General features: G+C 38.4%; 2 protein-coding genes across 3 annotated transcripts in view; one reads left to right on the forward strand and one right to left on the reverse strand.

Moving 5' to 3' along the window:
- alcama (activated leukocyte cell adhesion molecule a) overlaps positions 1 to 14,028 on the forward strand; it is a 69,649-nt gene extending 55,621 nt beyond the window's left edge. Inside the window, exons 6-16 of one of the 2 annotated variants that reach the window (XM_016558399.1) lie at positions 1,066 to 1,239; positions 3,725 to 3,849; positions 3,977 to 4,109; positions 7,071 to 7,183; positions 7,266 to 7,392; positions 7,652 to 7,773; positions 9,512 to 9,641; positions 10,892 to 10,918; positions 11,217 to 11,331; positions 11,586 to 11,711; positions 12,504 to 14,028. In XM_016558399.1, coding sequence (XP_016413885.1) covers positions 1,066 to 1,239; positions 3,725 to 3,849; positions 3,977 to 4,109; positions 7,071 to 7,183; positions 7,266 to 7,392; positions 7,652 to 7,773; positions 9,512 to 9,641; positions 10,892 to 10,918; positions 11,217 to 11,331; positions 11,586 to 11,676 — 1,157 coding nt within the window. In that variant the 3' untranslated portion in view covers positions 11,677 to 11,711; positions 12,504 to 14,028. The remainder of the gene's footprint in view (positions 1 to 1,065; positions 1,240 to 3,724; positions 3,850 to 3,976; positions 4,110 to 7,070; positions 7,184 to 7,265; positions 7,393 to 7,651; positions 7,774 to 9,511; positions 9,642 to 10,891; positions 10,919 to 11,216; positions 11,332 to 11,585; positions 11,712 to 12,503) is intronic. The other variant, XM_016558400.1, reaches the window with a different exon arrangement.
- A 1,420-nt stretch (positions 14,029 to 15,448) lies between these two features.
- cblb (Cbl proto-oncogene B, E3 ubiquitin protein ligase) overlaps positions 15,449 to 17,651 on the reverse strand; it is a 62,662-nt gene continuing 60,459 nt past the window's right edge. The window contains exons 17-19 of the mRNA XM_016558398.1: positions 16,730 to 16,885; positions 16,491 to 16,613; positions 15,449 to 16,197 (exon numbers count right to left, since the gene is read on the reverse strand). Of these exons, the coding sequence (XP_016413884.1) occupies positions 15,947 to 16,197; positions 16,491 to 16,613; positions 16,730 to 16,885 (530 nt within the window). The 3' untranslated portion in view covers positions 15,449 to 15,946. The remainder of the gene's footprint in view (positions 16,198 to 16,490; positions 16,614 to 16,729; positions 16,886 to 17,651) is intronic.

The following is a 17,651-nucleotide window of genomic DNA, read 5'->3' on the forward strand; positions in this document are numbered from 1 at the left end:
GTTCAAATAAAGTATCAAAAGCAAGAAATCATATGGTTTTATTGAACAAAATTGTTAAAATACATAATGTATTATAAACAATAGAGCTAATGTACATTACGCATTACAACAAAGGCCTGCAGAGGGCGCCAACGGCCATTACTGTGCGATCTAATCCTTGTTTAATATTTACCAAGCATCATTTAATTTAAATGTCCACTTAATCTTTAATATTTGGCCATTTCTTTAGGACAGAAATGCTATAGCCACTGTAATTAAAAGAATATGTGGACATCAAAACGTGTAAACTCAGAGTGAGGGTTTGGCCTTTTATTTTGAAATCGCGATGTATTCTCCTGTGTTTGCGTAGATTTATAAATGATTTACCTTACAAATCTGATTAAATGCGCACGTTGCGTTCCCAGATGAACGTTATAATAAACCCAAACTCTCAACATGCAGAGATTGAGTTTGAGACGCTCCACACATGTAAATGATAACAGTTCCTGTGGAACTACTGTGAACGGAGCCGCTGTGTGACGCATGTACTTAACCTACACGCATGTAAATAATTAAAGCGCATATACTGTATTAGAACTGCATCGCATGTAATTATTTAATTAAATCATAGCGTTTGTGAATTCACAATTATGCTTAATTATGTTTTTTAAATGGGTTTAATATATCATGCAGCCTTGGGAAATATAATCTAATAATGTGTTTTATAGATTCTCGTCCGTGAAATGCGCCACTTCCGGTATTTTGCCGGTTAGTCGAGGATTTAAAAAAAACGAATAGTCAAATAAAATCGACGAATCGCGACAGCCCTTATGTGTATATGCAGATGGTTATTCTAAAATAGCCCTTTTAATAAAGGAAATAAATTAAACTTACCCCTTTAACTGTTGCTGAAGTCTCAAGCTCACAGCTGATTGGTTAGTGGTTAGAGAACATTCTGACAGTATTGACAGAATCAAGCCGTTGTTACCTAGTTTCAGGCACTTCCAGTGTCAAGGTGTGACAGTTACTGCGTTTGCCAGCTCTAATAACTGATGTGTCTAAATGTGTGTTTGTGTGTGACTGCAGCGATCATTATCACATCTGCTATTACCAAGGACCCAGCTACAGGTCTGTCCAGCACTTCTTCCCGTCTGCAGTACACAGCTAGCAAAGAGGATGTAGAATCACAATTCACCTGCACGGCAAATCATGTGATGGGCCCCGTCCAGGTTTCAGCACCCGAGACCTTCCCAATTCACTGTAAGTAACTTCATTGATGCTAACTACATACTAAACAGTACTTTTTTTCTCATGTTTTTCAAGTCTTCTATGTTCACCAACGCTACAGTAATTTGATCAAAATACAGCAAAACATAATATTCTGAAATATTATTACTATCTAAAATTATTTTTCCATTTTAATATATTTTAATTTGTCATTTATTTCTGTGATGGTAAAGATGAGTTTTAATCAGTCATTACTCCAGTCTTCAATGTCACATAATCATTCATTTGGTGCTCAAGAAACATTTTTTATTATCAGTGTTCAAAACAGTTGCTTAATATTCTTGTGGAGACTGTGATACATTTTTTAGGATACTTTGATGAATAAAAAAGAACAGCACATATTTTAAGTATTTTTGTAAAATAATAAATGTCATTTTTAATCAATTTAATGTGTCCTTGCTGAAATGCTAAAATAATTAATTTCTTAATCGGCAACAAAACAAATAAATAACTAAATCTTACTGACCCCAAACTTTTGAATGGTTTATTTTATCATAGTTGTATTATTAATGTATTAATTTAATCAACATTATTATTATTATTATTATTAAATCAATTACATTATATTTAACAACTTAGCCAATGTAGCCAAGAGGAATATTACAAGCAATACAAGCAACAAGAGCCAATATTATTTATTGTTATTTCTGTCTAAATAAAATCGGTGCATAAGACACTTTCAGATTACCCTAATTGCACTTTGTTTTTGATGCAGCCAGCAAAGACAATGCAATAAAAAAAGATGTCTATTTACCTGTATGCATTTACTTACAGTACCAGTATGTGCCAGTATTTTATGTCATCTTATAATTTCATGGTACCCAGTCTTTTTATATCATTAAATTCAATTCAGGTAAAGTATCAGTTACTGTGCCAGTAGATTCAGGTTACTGTGCTTTACATGGCTACTTTTACACAAACCAGCTCCCCCTAGGGGTGGATCTCCCACATTAGCTCAGAGATTAAATCGAATCGGCATTGGGTTGGTAGTCAAGCGCTGGGGCTTTGTCTCTACCTGAGATAATGTTCTGATGTGACACATGCTGTGCCAAGCACTTTGATGCTTTATTTGTTTGATTTTACAGCTGGTTTGAGGGATCCGTGTTCACGGGTGCCTGCATATCTGTACATCGCATAGTACATGAAGCCATCTCTGTGATACATTTTTTAGGATACTTTGATGAATAAAAAAGAACAGCACATATTTTAAGTATTTTTGTAAAATAATAAATGTCATTTTTAATCAATTTAATGTGTCCTTGCTGAAATGCTAAAATAATTAATTTCTTAATCGGCAACAAAACAAATAAATAACAATCTTACTGACCCCAAACTTTTGAATGGTTTATTGTATCATATTTGTATTATTAATGTATTAATTTAATCAACATTATTATTATTATTATTATTAAATCAATTACATTATATTTAACAACTTAGCCAATGTAGCCAAGAGGAATATTACAAGCAATTTATTAGCCAAGAGCCAATATTATTTATTGTTATTTCTGTCTAAATAAAATCGGTGCATAAGACACTTTCAGATTACCCTAATTGCACTTTGTTTTTGATGCAGCCAGCAAAGACAATGCAATAAAAAAAGATGTCTATTTACCTGTATGCATTTACTTACAGTACCAGTATGTGCCAGTATTTTATGTCATCTTATAATTTCATGGTACCCAGTCTTTTTATATCATTAAATTCAATTCAGGTAAAGTATCAGTTACTGTGCCAGTAGATTCAGGTTACTGTGCTTTACATGGCTACTTTTACACAAACCAGCTCCCCCTAGGGGTGGATCTCCCACATTAGTTCAGAGATTAAATCGAATCGGCATTGGATTGGTAGTCAAGCGCTGGGGCTTTGTCTCTACCTGAGATAATGTTCTGATGTGACACATGCTGTGCCAAGCACTTTGATGCTTTATTTGTTTGATTTTACAGCTGGTTTGAGGGATCCGTGTTCACGGGTGCCTGCATATCTGTACATCGCATAGTACATGAAGCCATCTCTTGAGTCCTGAACCTTGAACTGAAGGTCTCAGCTGGTAGCCAGGCTCAATTTGATGTTTTTTCTAGGTCTTGTCAGGCATAATGCCAGTAACCAAGTCTGCTGTAGCATCGCTCTCTCTCTCTCTCTTTCTTATCTGAATGTTGAGAGGTTTGTTCAGTGCCTCGGGGTGAACATTTGATGTGAAATGCTCTGTGACTGCTGGGTGAGAAAGAGAGGACGAGAACGAGAGACTGCAAATGGTTGTGGAAATGAAGGCGTTTAAGCTCCTTGGGGTCTGCAGAATGGCGCAGTGTCTTAGAGAATGATTTTTTGTTGTTGTTGCTTGCTACATGTTGATATGGAAAGTCACACAGAATTCGTGCAATGACGTGCAATGTCGTCCATCTTCCTCAGGCTCTCTTCTGGCCTTTCTAATGTTTGTTTTCTCCTTTTTCTCTTTAAGACCCTACTGAGAAGGTGAGTCTACAGGTTGTTTCTCAGAGTCCCATTAGAGAAGGTGATGATGTGACACTGAAATGCCAGGCGGACGGAAACCCTCCTCCTACCAGCTTCAACTTCAACATTAAGGTGAGAGATTGCCGGCTGTGTCCACAGCAACCACACCGGTCTTTCATCTCCAGGGTCCTGCTGTCTGCCCTGTATCCTTCCCTACAGGTTAATTACACTGTCTTCCTCTCTCTCATGCCTTCTTTAGGGCAAGAAGGTCACGGTGACGGACAAGGATGTCTACACTCTGACTGGCATTACCCGAGCGGACACTGGAGTGTACAAGTGCTCCCTGCTTGACAACGATGTGATGGAGTCCACTCAGATGGTCACAGTGAGCTGTGAGTGGGCGAATGATGCACTCTTCTTCTCTATCGCTCTCTCATCTAAGGGCATCTGCCTAAGGGCGTCTACACACTAGAGAAAGACCTGATGGAGCGTTTGACAGATAAGGAAAAATATTTTTGAGATTTTGGAAAGAGACGAGTCGGTTTAAAATCAAGCGGTAATACAGAGAATTGGATTTCCAAATGCATTCTCTGCAGTTCTGTTGGTCATAATTGCAGGTTTCTCAACATTTGGTCATATGACGAAGAATCACTTTCAAAAACTTTTTGCAAATATGGCAGAAATAGTGCAAGAGGCATGCTTTTCCAAATTCCTCTAATACCCCTCCCCACTAATCAAAATAATATAATATTATAATATAATGTAATATAATATAATAATGCATTATCATTTATTCTGAAAACTTTTTTTGGCGATTTGATGTTTCCTATTAATCATGATTGCACATTATGAATATTATATAATAATAAATTATAATATAATACAATACAATATAATATAACATTAACTTAGAGAATGATTTTTTGTTGTTGTTGCTTGCTACATGTTGATATGGAAAGTCACACAGAATTCGTGCAATGACGTGCAATGTCGTCCATCTTCCTCAGGCTCTCTTCTGGCCTTTCTAATGTTTGTTTTCTCCTTTTTCTCTTTAAGACCCTACTGAGAAGGTGAGTCTACAGGTTGTTTCTCAGAGTCCCATTAGAGAAGGTGATGATGTGACACTGAAATGCCAGGCGGACGGAAACCCTCCTCCTACCAGCTTCAACTTCAACATTAAGGTGAGAGATTGCCGGCTGTGTCCACAGCAACCACACCGGTCTTTCATCTCCAGGGTCCTGCTGTCTGCCCTGTATCCTTCCCTACAGGTTAATTACACTGTCTTCCTCTCTCTCATGCCTTCTTTAGGGCAAGAAGGTCACGGTGACGGACAAGGATGTCTACACTCTGACTGGCATTACCCGAGCGGACACTGGAGTGTACAAGTGCTCCCTGCTTGACAACGATGTGATGGAGTCCACTCAGATGGTCACAGTGAGCTGTGAGTGGGCGAATGATGCACTCTTCTTCTCTATCGCTCTCTCATCTAAGGGCATCTGCCTAAGGGCGTCTACACACTAGAGAAAGACCTGATGGAGCGTTTGACAGATAAGGAAAAATATTTTTGAGATTTTGGAAAGAGACGAGTCAGTTTAAAATCAAGCGGTAATACAGAGAATTGGATTTCCAAATGCATTCTCTGCAGTTCTGTTGGTCATAATTGCAGGTTTCTCAACATTTGGTCATATGACGAAGAATCACTTTCAAAAACTTTTTGCAAATATGGCAGAAATAGTGCAAGAGGCATGCTTTTCCAAATTCCTCTAATACCCCTCCCCACTAATCAAAATAATATAATATTATAATATAATGTAATGTAATATAATATAATAATGCATTATCATTTATTCTGAAAACTTTTTTTGGCGATTTGATGTTTCCTATTAATCATGATTGCACATTATGAATATTATATAATAATAAATTATAATATAATACAATACAATATAATATAACATTAAACATTATTCAGAAAACTTTTTTTTGTTTGATATATCTGCCTCCATAAGCATTTAAAATGCTTAAGTTTGAAGAGATGTAATTCCCCCAATAAGTGGAAATATTTTGACCAGTGGTATAATTTATTTATTCAATCTGGCAACCGACACGCTTTCTCCATTGAGAAAAAAGCACCAGGTTTTCTGAAAACACGGTTAACGAGTACATTGATGTTTAGCGATATCTAGTGTGATATTATGCTCAAAGAATCGTCTAATACAGCCAGCCTGTGTTCATTCACAATGTACTGTAGCTTGTGTTGTTCTTTCAGCAATGTGCTGTCCTTCTTGGCAATGAACCGTAATAAATTCAAATCCAAAACATGTATTCTCAACTAAATTACACACACATTTTAGCTAGCCTGCCGCAAATTACCATCTAACCTGTTAGCATACTGTTTGCATTTATGGATCATGAATAAATGCAAATGCATTGAAAGTTCTAACCTTGAAAAACAAAAATCACAAGCATTTTCTGGGGGAAAACATTACCTATTCACTATATTTTAGTTTCGTTTTACCAGTTTTCGTAGATGTGGAATGTGTTCATATGAATAAGAAACTCACCAGGGAACCAGAGAAGGAAAAATAAATCACTTAACATTGTACTGAGCTTTTATCATGCTTTTGTAATACCTGATAACAAATTACCTACCTTTTTTTAGATAAATATTTCAGGAAATTACAGCACAGACCCATCAGTTATAGCTACACTTTAGAACATTAAGCATTATTTATTTGATTTTGGGGCTTAAAAGATACAGAGGATAATGTCTAACAACATTAGCTCAACCAAAAAAACATTAGCTGTTGTTTGCGTCAATGTTGCTGTAGAGTCAAGCCTGAATAAACTGACTCAGCCATTGAACAGATGAGCAGTCGGAGTTCACCAAACTTTTCCTTTCCAATTAATTCCTTTCTTTATAGTACGAATTAATGCACAAGCGAAACGTTGATCAAATCTATCTTCAGCAGGATTAGCGAAGAGGGCAGGATTGCAGGAAGACAGCTTAATTAGGAGTTTTTGACTCAAGTTGAGGCTGCTACGGTCTCCAGCTCGCTGATAAGCTCACACACTCTGGGCCTTTCAATAATTCTCATTGAGGTGACGCTTCAGTTTGGAGACTCAAATATATTTCACGGCGTCTGTGTGGCGCAATTTCAAAGCTGGTGGCATCTCAGCTGTCCATGTGAGGATAGAAAACAATTGCTCAGCTGAGAATAAGGGGGTGCGAGGAGGGCCTTAGCGCTCTTTGTTGGCAAAGAAATGTGATGCGTTTCAGCCTCTTCAGTGGTTGAAATATTTTTAGGACAAGTGTACAAAAAAGAAGCCTGCTTTCTGTCTTTCTCTTTCAGTTCTGGATGTAAGCCTCACTCCTACAGGCAAGGTGTTAAAGAGGCTCGGGGAAAAGTTGGAGGTGTCATTGGAAAAGAACACCTCTACTGAAGCAAAAGTGACATGGAGTAAGGTAAGAGATAGCAGGGAATCTCACAGATCTGGGTTAGGTTCATTTAGTAATGCTAAACAAACAACTCTTTCAATTTCTCCAGGATAACCGTAAACTAGACGAACTGCCCGACTTCTCTAAGTTGACGTATAGTGACGCAGGCCTGTATGTGTGTGACGTGTCCATTGAAGGAATCAAACGCAGTTTGTCCTTCGAACTTACTGTAGAAGGTAGGACTTATTATACACACTTTTAATATTGTAACATTTTATTAATCATTTGTATTAGTAGGATTTTATTAATATATGTGTTTGTCAATATCTACACGCACACACTTTATACTTTTTAATTTTATATACATTTATATATATACTTCAACTTTGTATTAATTATTTATAAATAGTTTTTTGTGTATTGATATATTTACTTATTTTAACATTTATGTTAAAAATAAATGCATGTATATATATATATATATATAATGAATAGGTGATCCCAAAATTATGAGTCTAACAAAGCGTCGCAGCAATGATGGCAAACATAAAATCTTGACGTGTGAGGCAGAAGGTTCACCTAAACCTGACGTGCAGTGGAGTGTCAATGGAACTAATGTGAGTCACTACCACTGTCAGACTGAATATAGATCTGAATTGTTCAACATGTTTTAGACATTACTGTTCTCCCAAAAGTGCCTTGCATCTTGTACTTTTTTATGTGAGAAGGAAAGATGCCCAGATATTTCACTCAGTTCTGGTCTAGACAAGATGAAAGGTGCACAGGTGTTTGAAGTCGCAGGTTGTCAGCACCCAGAAGGGAAGAGCCAACTTTCAATTTATGTTGAAAAGGGAACAGTTGTCCTGGGACAGAAATGTCTGGAATCACACACAAAGAATTATTATTCGTCCCGCGTTCCACAGACTGACGGCTCTGGTATTTTGTTGCGAGCGACTTTGCCTTTGTTTCTGGATTTTTTATGACAAGAAGCGAATTTCCACAAAGGCACGTCTCGCCACCCTCCCAAACACATCTGAGGGGAGGTGATGACTATCCTTGAGTTTGCCTCCCTGTTTCCACTTATTATGAAACTACAGCCAGGACAGGAAAACGGGACAATGAGGACAGGGATGCCAAAGCAGGACACCGAAAACTAGCCTGTGTTTGTTACCCCAGATAAGACATAGTGTGTGTCCCATGAGTCAGAGTGTTTGGGTTTTGATACAGAGGAGTCTGACCGGCACTTGTCTTTCTCTTTCAGTGTCATAGTACCACAGGCTCACCGCGATGCAAACACTCACACAGTTAGCTATTTCTGCTTCTCAGTGTCTGGCCAGTCTCGGTGGATGCATTTCAAATAAATGAGTTTCGATGTGGTGTTTTGTGTTGGTCTGCTTCCAGCAGGGTTGTAAAGTCACAACCTGTACTGTAGCCTACTTTGCCTTGTGTAAAATCCAAAACATGTGATCTAGTCTTCCTAGTGCTGTAAGCATACAACCATTTGTTACACGCTTAATTACACACTTCTCCATCTTCTAATTTCAGTCATAACTCAATCTTGAATAATATGCAGTTATTATGTTTTACTGTGAAAACATGGATAATGGCTGCTGAAAATTCAGCTTTGCCATCATAGGAATAAATTACATTTTTAAATACATAAAAATAGAAGACCGTTATTTCAACAGTTATAATATTTCACTATATTACTGCTTTTACTGTATTTTTTATCAAATAAATGCGGTCTTGGTGGGCATAATCTGAGGCTTTCATTAACAAAAAACTTGTGTTTATAGTATGAATATCATGAAATACATTATGTACTATATATACTATTAATTTGGACTTAATTGTGTCTTAATGGCTGCTTATTTCTGGTATATTTTGCTGTGTGATCCTGTGGATCGCAGCGCTGGTATCAGTAGCTAACTCACACTGCGCTCTGTGAGGGGTTCAGCGCTCACTGTCTGCCTTAATAACATGGATATTGAAGAGTGTTTGTGATGGAGACTCGTTTAATGGCTGTGTGATTACAGACACGTATTGCACTCGTGCTTCCCGACCCTGAGGGTGTGTGTGTGTGTGTGTGTTTTCTGTGAGACTTTCCATTAGCGTTGGGTGTGGTGCCGACTACGTGATAATACATGAGCTGAGGATCATTAGCGCCCTCTAGTGGTGAGGTGTATTAAATAGCGCATTAAGCAAAGAGGTCCGATAGTGGAACCAACTTAGTTATTGCTGACTCATGCTTGTTTGTATTTTTCATATATATAAAATGAAAACGGTTAAAAAAGTTAATATTCTGGTTATAAAAAGTAATTAAAAAAATAAATAACTGAAATTGTTGTCCTGCAGGATGAAACGTCATATTTCAACGGGAAGGCCACATACAAACTGACCGTAGTGCCCAGCAAGAACCTCACCGTCAGCTGCCACGTGACCAATAAACTCGGCTACGACTCGAGGGACATCAGCGTGTTTTCTCGTAAGTAACTCACTGAACGCGCTGAAGGGGTTTCCAGCTATGAGGACCGCTTAGCTTACTAACCACTCAATCGCCCCCTTTAAAAAGGCTCATATTATAGGGCTGTCAAGAACATATTTAAATTAAAAAGAACCATTAGCCTACATATTTGACATGGTTAATAACAAGTGGTTTGAGATCGGACACAAACACTGAGATTGCCTGTTTAATTGATCAACAGAAATAGGTGAAACATACCATATAGTTTTGTAATGATGATAGAATTAGGATTATTGATGTATATTTTGCTATTTTTGTCTCATTTTACGTGTTTTTAATGGCACAAATAACAGTAGTTTGACAGCCCTGATAAGTATGCCACCTCTAACATCTCTTATATGTGCATGTGAAGAGATTGGTAAAGATAGCATGTTTCACGGTTTTGCCTGATGCACCATTCAAATGTGCCACGTGACCAATAAACTCGGCTACGACTCGAGGGACATCAGCGTGTTTTCTCGTAAGTAACTCACTGAACGCGCTGAAGGGGTTTCCAGCTGTGAGGACCGCTTAGCTTACTAACCACTCAATCGCCCCCTTTAAAAAGGCTCATATTATAGGGCTGTCAAGAACATATTTAAATTAAAAAGAACCATTAGCCTACATATTTGACATGGTTAATAACAAGTGGTTTGAGATCGGACACAAACACTGAGATTGCCTGTTTAATTGATCAACAGAAATAGGTGAAACATACACAGTAGTTTGACAGCCCTGATAAGTATGCCACCTCTAACATCTCTTATATGTGCATGTGAAGAGATTGGTAAAGATAGCATGTTTCACGGTTTTGCCTGATGCACCATTCAAATGCAGGGTGATTTAGTGGCCTTTTACTGTTAGTGTTATTAGTGTCCTGGTGTGAACACTGGAAAGACAGGGCTTGCTGCTCTCTCTCAGGTCATGTTGTTCACTCACAGGGCATGAGGCGCTCTCTTTCTTGTTTCTGGCTTTGGCTCGGGTTTTGTTTGTCTATGTCAGGGTGCTTGGACTGCTGTCCCTTTTCCTTCTCCTCTCTTTCCGACCGCTATCGCATGCTTGTGGTCATCTTCCTTACTAGAATCTGATTGGACAATACTTACTTCTGATTTGAATTGGTTTTGCAACTAAACCACAGCTGGGTGGTGGCTTTTTCTCACCAAATTTGTCATAAATGCCAGTTTGGTTTCATTTTGCACCCAAAGTTAATTTGATTTTATATCTGATTTCAGTATTTGAGGAGCACAAGTCCAAACCAGGTAAGATCATCTGATTTCATTCACTTGAATATCACTTAAAATGAAGTAGAAGTTAAGATCATGAGTCGGAGGGTGTCAAGCATCCTGACATCATGCAAACTTTGTGCCTTCACGTGTTTTAATTAGTTCTTTTAGTTGTCGTACCTGAAAAATGTCATCTTGAAATAATCCCAGCTTTCATTTTTCTCAAGTAGCAGGATTCTGTCAATCATTTTTAATTTTCCAGGATTGCCTTTCCCTATCAAGAGTCATAACGCTTTAGAAGAATTCATAGTGTTTATCTGTCCATCGCATTTAGAAAAAAACGAAGACGGCGCGGAGCAGGCCAAAGTGATTGTGGGTGTCGTGGTTGGTCTCTTTCTAGCCGCTGCTTTGGTGGGACTCATCTACTGGCTCTATATCAAGAAAACAAGGTAAGACGCAACATGACATCGCACAAATAAGTTGAGTATGAAAAAGGAGAGTATATTTCATCGCCTACGTTTAAATTACAACCTGTTCGGAAGAAGTACATATGATTGCAGTAGAAGTCATAGTACCTGCTGTTCTACATCATCATGATTTGTTCAAATTGATATGAGAAGCGAGCGAGCCAGAAATGGTATTGCCGCAAGAGCCCAGTTTGAAATGTGCTGAATGATTAATCAAGGTAAAATTGTCCTGTTAGACAAGGCACCTGGAAGACCGGAGAGAAGGAGACAGGCACTTCAGAGGAGAGTAAGAAACTGGAGGAGAACAATCATAAAGCAGATGTCTAAAAGAGAAGAGAGCTGTCAAAAAAAGAACGAAGAAGGTGAGGATATTTTCTCTTGCACTTTTACAATTTCAAAACTATGGGCAGGGCTGAAAATTCACACCTGCCAAAACTGGGTGATGCATAATTTTGTTTATACATATTTTATTCATACATACACACACACACACACACATACATATATATATATATATATATATATTAAATATGCATGTATAAATAATTGTTTTAAAAAAGTATTAACATTAAATAAAAAAAATCTATATAAATATAAAAATTCTATGTAAATTCTAATGTAAAAAAACTTTATTGTCATTAATGTATGGAAATAATTAGTCTAATTATTATTATTATTTTAATATTAGTCACAAATATTGCAGGTTATCGTTACTTACAGTATCTTATACAGGGTAAGCCAGTTTCCACTTCTCACAAATAGGCTTTCTGATACTCGTGTTCTCATTTTGGTGGCTTAATGTGAGGAATCTTTCATTTACACCACTCATTCACTGAAGTAAAAGACGTTAAAATGGAGTCACACGTGAGTCACGACAGATGTTTTCTTTAGAAGACAATTGTGCATGTCTTTCATCTGAATCACGCACATCACTTACATCAGCGAGGTGTTAGACTATCATTAGTACAATGTGATGTAAACATTGTAGTATATTACAGTAGCTAATAAAGGTACCAGCCAACTGGTGAGTAACTTGTATTTGGCTTTGAATTAAGTGCAATATTGAGCACGCCAACTCAATATTTTGATATCAGGCTATTCATTTCTTCTAATTTTTTCTAATCACATTCATTGTTTTTGTTTGTGTGCGCTAGGTATGAACCAGGAAAGAGGCCTTGTCACACTGAATGTGCAGTACTACACACTTCAATCATCTAATTCCAGACATCTGATTGGACCGCGATGCCTCCTTCAGGCTACTCATGTGCGTCACGCATCACAGAATGTTTCCAGAATATTTCCTACTCCCAATGAACTATTTACTAAAAAAAAAAAAAAAAGGAAAAAAAGAAAATCCCCCACCACGATACAAAAGTGTAAAAGAGAAAACCACTTGTGTTGTAAATTTAGTCTGCACTGAGGACTGCATTTACTTTTGATCGATTCTGACTTTTTCTTTTTGTGTTCCCAGTGAATGTTCTTCATTGCTGATGTGGTGGGCACAGCTGTTTTGTTTCCCCTCTAGTTAAAAAAAAAAGGAAATTCGCTGTACACTTTTTAGGCCTGTGTAAATAAGGGGAGTACGTTCACTCTGCTTAACATTTGGATTATTGGGAAGAAAAAAAAAAAAGATTATGGATTTTGGAATTACATATTGATATTGCACAGTCCCTCATCGAAAAGTCCTAAGATCGCGGTCGGATGCTGGAAGAACGATGACTTCACTGCTGTTACACCTCTGTTTGCTCATGTTTTATTTATTGGTACCTCTTTATGTCACTGCCCTGAGACATTCATGTTATTTCCTCTAGTTCGAAGTGGCTAAGTAGTGAAAACGGGTTTAGAAATTTAGCATAGCATAGGGAAATATCCTGCTACACCCAGTGGCCTTCAGGTTGCACTGCATGATGTCATAGTTGTAGGGCTCGGAACTCAGCAGAACACGGCCCGCTAGAGTTTAACGTAGCGACATAGACGTGAATTGCATATAGTATAAACAAGCAAACATCAGCTCTCTGTATCAGACTGGGTGGAAGCGACCTTGCATGCAGAGCCTTTATTTTTTTTGGTAGGAAGTAAATATGAAAGAAAAGCCCCATTATTCTGCCTTAACAGAAAGAGTCAGTATTGGAAGGCAAACCTCAGTATGTTAATGTGAAACCTCACTGTATAGCCTTTCGGTTTTGTACTTCCCTCGGACTACAAAAACTGCATCTTTTTTGTTTTTACACATTTTCTGTATCTACAATGTTTGTCAGGTTCATGTCCAACACTGTAGTCTTTAAGGATGGGTTGAAGCATTTTTCCGTTCATCGTGGTCTGAAGAAGCTGTAAATATGTTTGAATGTCTTGCTTGTGTTTGGCTATTTATAATGTGTGAGAAATGCAAGTTTAGCTGTGCTTCTGCTTGGTCACTAAAGAGACCCTTTTTATTTAAAATATAATCTCACTTTGTCAAGGACATTTAGAAGAAATTTAGCTTTCACTTTTTGTTTCGTCTCCAAAAACGAGTGTTTTGAATATTCATGTTTAGTGTAACCGTCTCGCATATTTTGAACCATCAGGTCAGCAGTGAAACCAAAGAGGGTAACCGCAAAAGAAGGCCATAAAGTATTGTAAATACTGACTTTTGTTTTTGTACTTTTGTTGACAATAAAAGTGTACATTTTGAAAAAAAAAGTTTCTTTTTTTTTTTTTCTTCACGCACAGTGATTTCAAAAACAAACACGTAGCAGATGTTAATACTGGCTTTTATAAAACGTGTTTTTTTTTTGCTCCACAATAACAGATCACGGGTTACCAACATTACTGAAAGAAGAAAATAATCTCCAAGAAAACTTTTAACAAAGTATAAATTAATTGCACGCATCACTGGTTTTAAATGATCCACAAGGTATTTTCCAACAAACTAAAATCTCTCGTAAAAAGAAGAGGAGAAATGAACAGAAACCGTTCCCCTTGTGAACCTGTCGAAGGCCACGTCCTCTTCCGCTGGAGGGTCCACTTAGTTCTCAGACTTTCAAGTGTAAGATGGAGAGCGAGGCCAGTGCAAAAATGAAGTTTCAAGTTCCAGAGAAAACCTTATAGGGAGGAATGACAAACAGCCAATGGGGGGGAAAAATAGAGAGTCAAAGCGGCCCAGCTTCCATTCCCAGAATTCCCAAAAGGCCTTGAATGAAGTGGTCGCTGGAGTTTTCTTCAGTTTGTGGCCATCACTATTACGTCAAATTCAATTTGACACCATTAAAATGACTGGTAGATGATATTCTGCGTGTTTTTGGTTTGTTTGCCAGGCGCTTATACAAACGGTGCATGTCCAGTTCTTATCTTTTGCATATCGTATCAGTGCAAGTGGGCTGAGGGGAACCGAAAGGGAAGGGGAAAGTTTAGGTGGCTTCCTCCTGTACTGCACTAATTTTAAAATAAATAAGGAACCAATGCATTCAAAGGGGACATTTGGGTTTGTTTTATTCACGAGTTGACAGGCCCTATTTACAGAAGATGAGACAACCATATTAGCCCTTGCTTGCGAACGCTGGAATGCACGCAGTTGTCAAAGGCATCCGTTAAGAGTTGATAAAGAGCAGCTAAACTGAAAAAGCTGACAGAAAGAGAACTGTGAACTTGATATTCGAAGTCCGTCTCTTTTTCTGCCTCAAACGATCTGGTTTGTCGTGTTCACGTCGAATTAATACGATAAAAAAAAGTAACGGTCACACCGAGAGCCATTGCTGTAAAATTCATGATACCCGAGAGGCGAGGAAGGAGCGGCTGGACGTGTGTAATACGTGTGTGTGCGGCAGCAGCAGTGGCAGGAAAGGCATGAACAACCTGCAGACACTGGCAACAAAAACAGAAGCGCTCAGAGCTGTTCTCATTTCAGTCCAGAAAATTTGAGAGAAATACAAACGTCACTGCTTTGAAGGATGCAGCAAATCCATCTTAAAATGTGGATGGACTCCTCCAAATACGAAAAATTCAATTTCAGTTCCTCTCTTGAACAGCCCGAGCTGAAATGACGATGACCTGAGTGCTGCAGATATAAGCCATGTCACTGTAAACACAAGGCTTTTTTTTTTTTTTTCATGATACCCGAGAGGCGAGGAAGGAGCGGCTGGACGTGTGTAATACGTGTGTGTGCGGCAGCAGCAGTGGCAGGAAAGGCATGAACAACCTGCAGACACTGGCAACAAAAACAGAAGCGCTCAGAGCTGTTCTCATTTCAGTCCAGAAAATTTGAGAGAAATACAAACGTCACTGCTTTGAAGGATGCAGCAAATCCATCTTAAAATGTGGATGGACTCCTCCAAATACGAAAAATTCAATTTCAGTTCCTCTCTTGAACAGCCCGAGCTGAAATGACGATGACCTGAGTGCTGCAGATATAAGCCATGTCACTGTAAACACAAGGCTTTTTTTTTTTTTTTCACAGGATCCCATTGTTACAAACGCACCCCTCCATTAGGCTCCTTTTGGTGAAAAAGCACACGTTTTCGTCTCGTTTGCAGTATGTGCTAAACGAAAGCAAGCGGAAGTCAGCCTGCGGTTTGTACGCTTCGAGACAGTCGTAGTTAGTTTGAAATCATTTCGACACGGGCTACAGGCCCTGCCTGGGGGCGACTAGCGCAAACTCCCGCAAAATGTTCCGTGCCACGTCCACTTTGTTCTGTGCGATCATCAGTGCTCGTTTTACGTCTTCAAATGAGTAGCCCTCCCCCATAAGCTTGGCGATCTTGGCGTCGAGGTTCTCCCGGGACGATTCGTGCGGTCTTCTGTGGATGTCTGGTGGGATGATCCTGGGAAGTGGCTTTGGAGGTCTCTCAGGTGCCCTGATGCAATCTCCGGCCACTGTAAACAGGAAACAAAGAGCGTTTAGTCAAAATGGGCCATTGAGAGTGGATGGTAGCAGGCTGACTAAAAAGACTCTGAACACATTAAAACCCCATTACAGGCTAATAATTAATAATTCATTGAGCGCATTCATCTTGATGGCTAATGGCTTCATTTAATAAACCTGCATGGCTATTATGTATTCAGAACAACACGCTGTGCTCACAGCTGTTTTATCAGGATATTACGTGTATATTTTTGGCTCATTCTATTTTCATTCACTTGGCTCATTCACTTTTTCAACTTAGTACCTGAGGTTGGTGGCAGTTGATCGTAGTCTTGCGGAGCCCTGAATGGCTTCTTCATGTTGTCTCCTGTTAGTCTCCGCACAGGGGGACTGGGAGCCGAGTTATTCAATGCGTCTATGAAAGTGTCTGTGAATCACACCAATGATTAGACACCAATTTAACCCAAATAAAGCAGGATTTGTTATTTATACTACATTAATAGTGTATACTACATTAGTAGTGATATGTGGGATCGGCCTCACCAGGGCTGAGCAGGAAGTGATCGTGTCCAGACGAGGGGCGGGCAGGTCTGGGGTAGGGTGAGGAGGAGGAGGGTTCTGTGAAACTGTTCCTGATGGGGGGAGGGGGAGGAGGCTGGGACGGAGGAAGAGAGTTGAACGGGTCTTCCATTGGAGATGCTAGGAGAACAGAGAGAGAGAGAGAGAGAGAGAGAGAGAGACATTGAGTCTTTCTACGTGCCTCAGCAATCCCTCCTCTTACCAACAGATGGAGCTAAAATATCATTCAGGCATGAAATGATTGCTCTCTGAATCTAAATGAAATGTTTACTCAATTGCTATGACACATTTTATGAAAACACTGGACACACTGGTCATACCCATTTGTACAAACATAAAAAGTTTTTAATACTACTGTTTTTATTGTATTTTTGATCAAATAATGCAAGCCGTGTTATGCAGAAGAGACTTTAGAAAACATTTTTGGAACTTGTGTAATTTACTAAATTAACAGATTTGCAACTCAGAAATAAAAGCTTATATACAACTATACAACTAACAGCATTAATTTTGTGTCAAAGCAATTGAGAAAAAGTGTAATATTTTACCTTAAAGTTTATGAAGGTGGTATGATTACGAATTAAACTGAAAGGCAATTCAATATACTCAAGAATCAAAGATCTATCAAAGATTTATGGAAGTGAAGGTGAATAAATGTAAAATACAAATTAATCTTAAGTGTCAGAAAAGAGGCACAGCACAAACACACCTTATGCACGTCATACAGCTCTTAATTTAAGATAATAATAATAAGATTTAGCGACTCAATAATGAATAATGACTGCATTGTAGTTTGCAGCTCATTTTGTGTAAACTAGTGCAATAGTAAATGCAAAACACAAAGCAACAAATCAAATAAACAGCAATGAACTAATTAGGCAGCCAA

The sequence above is a fragment of the Sinocyclocheilus rhinocerous genome, unplaced genomic scaffold, assembly GCF_001515625.1.
Source record: "Sinocyclocheilus rhinocerous isolate Xijiao unplaced genomic scaffold, SAMN03320098_v1.1 scaffold767, whole genome shotgun sequence".
In the NCBI taxonomy this organism is placed as follows: domain Eukaryota; kingdom Metazoa; phylum Chordata; class Actinopteri; order Cypriniformes; family Cyprinidae; genus Sinocyclocheilus; species Sinocyclocheilus rhinocerous.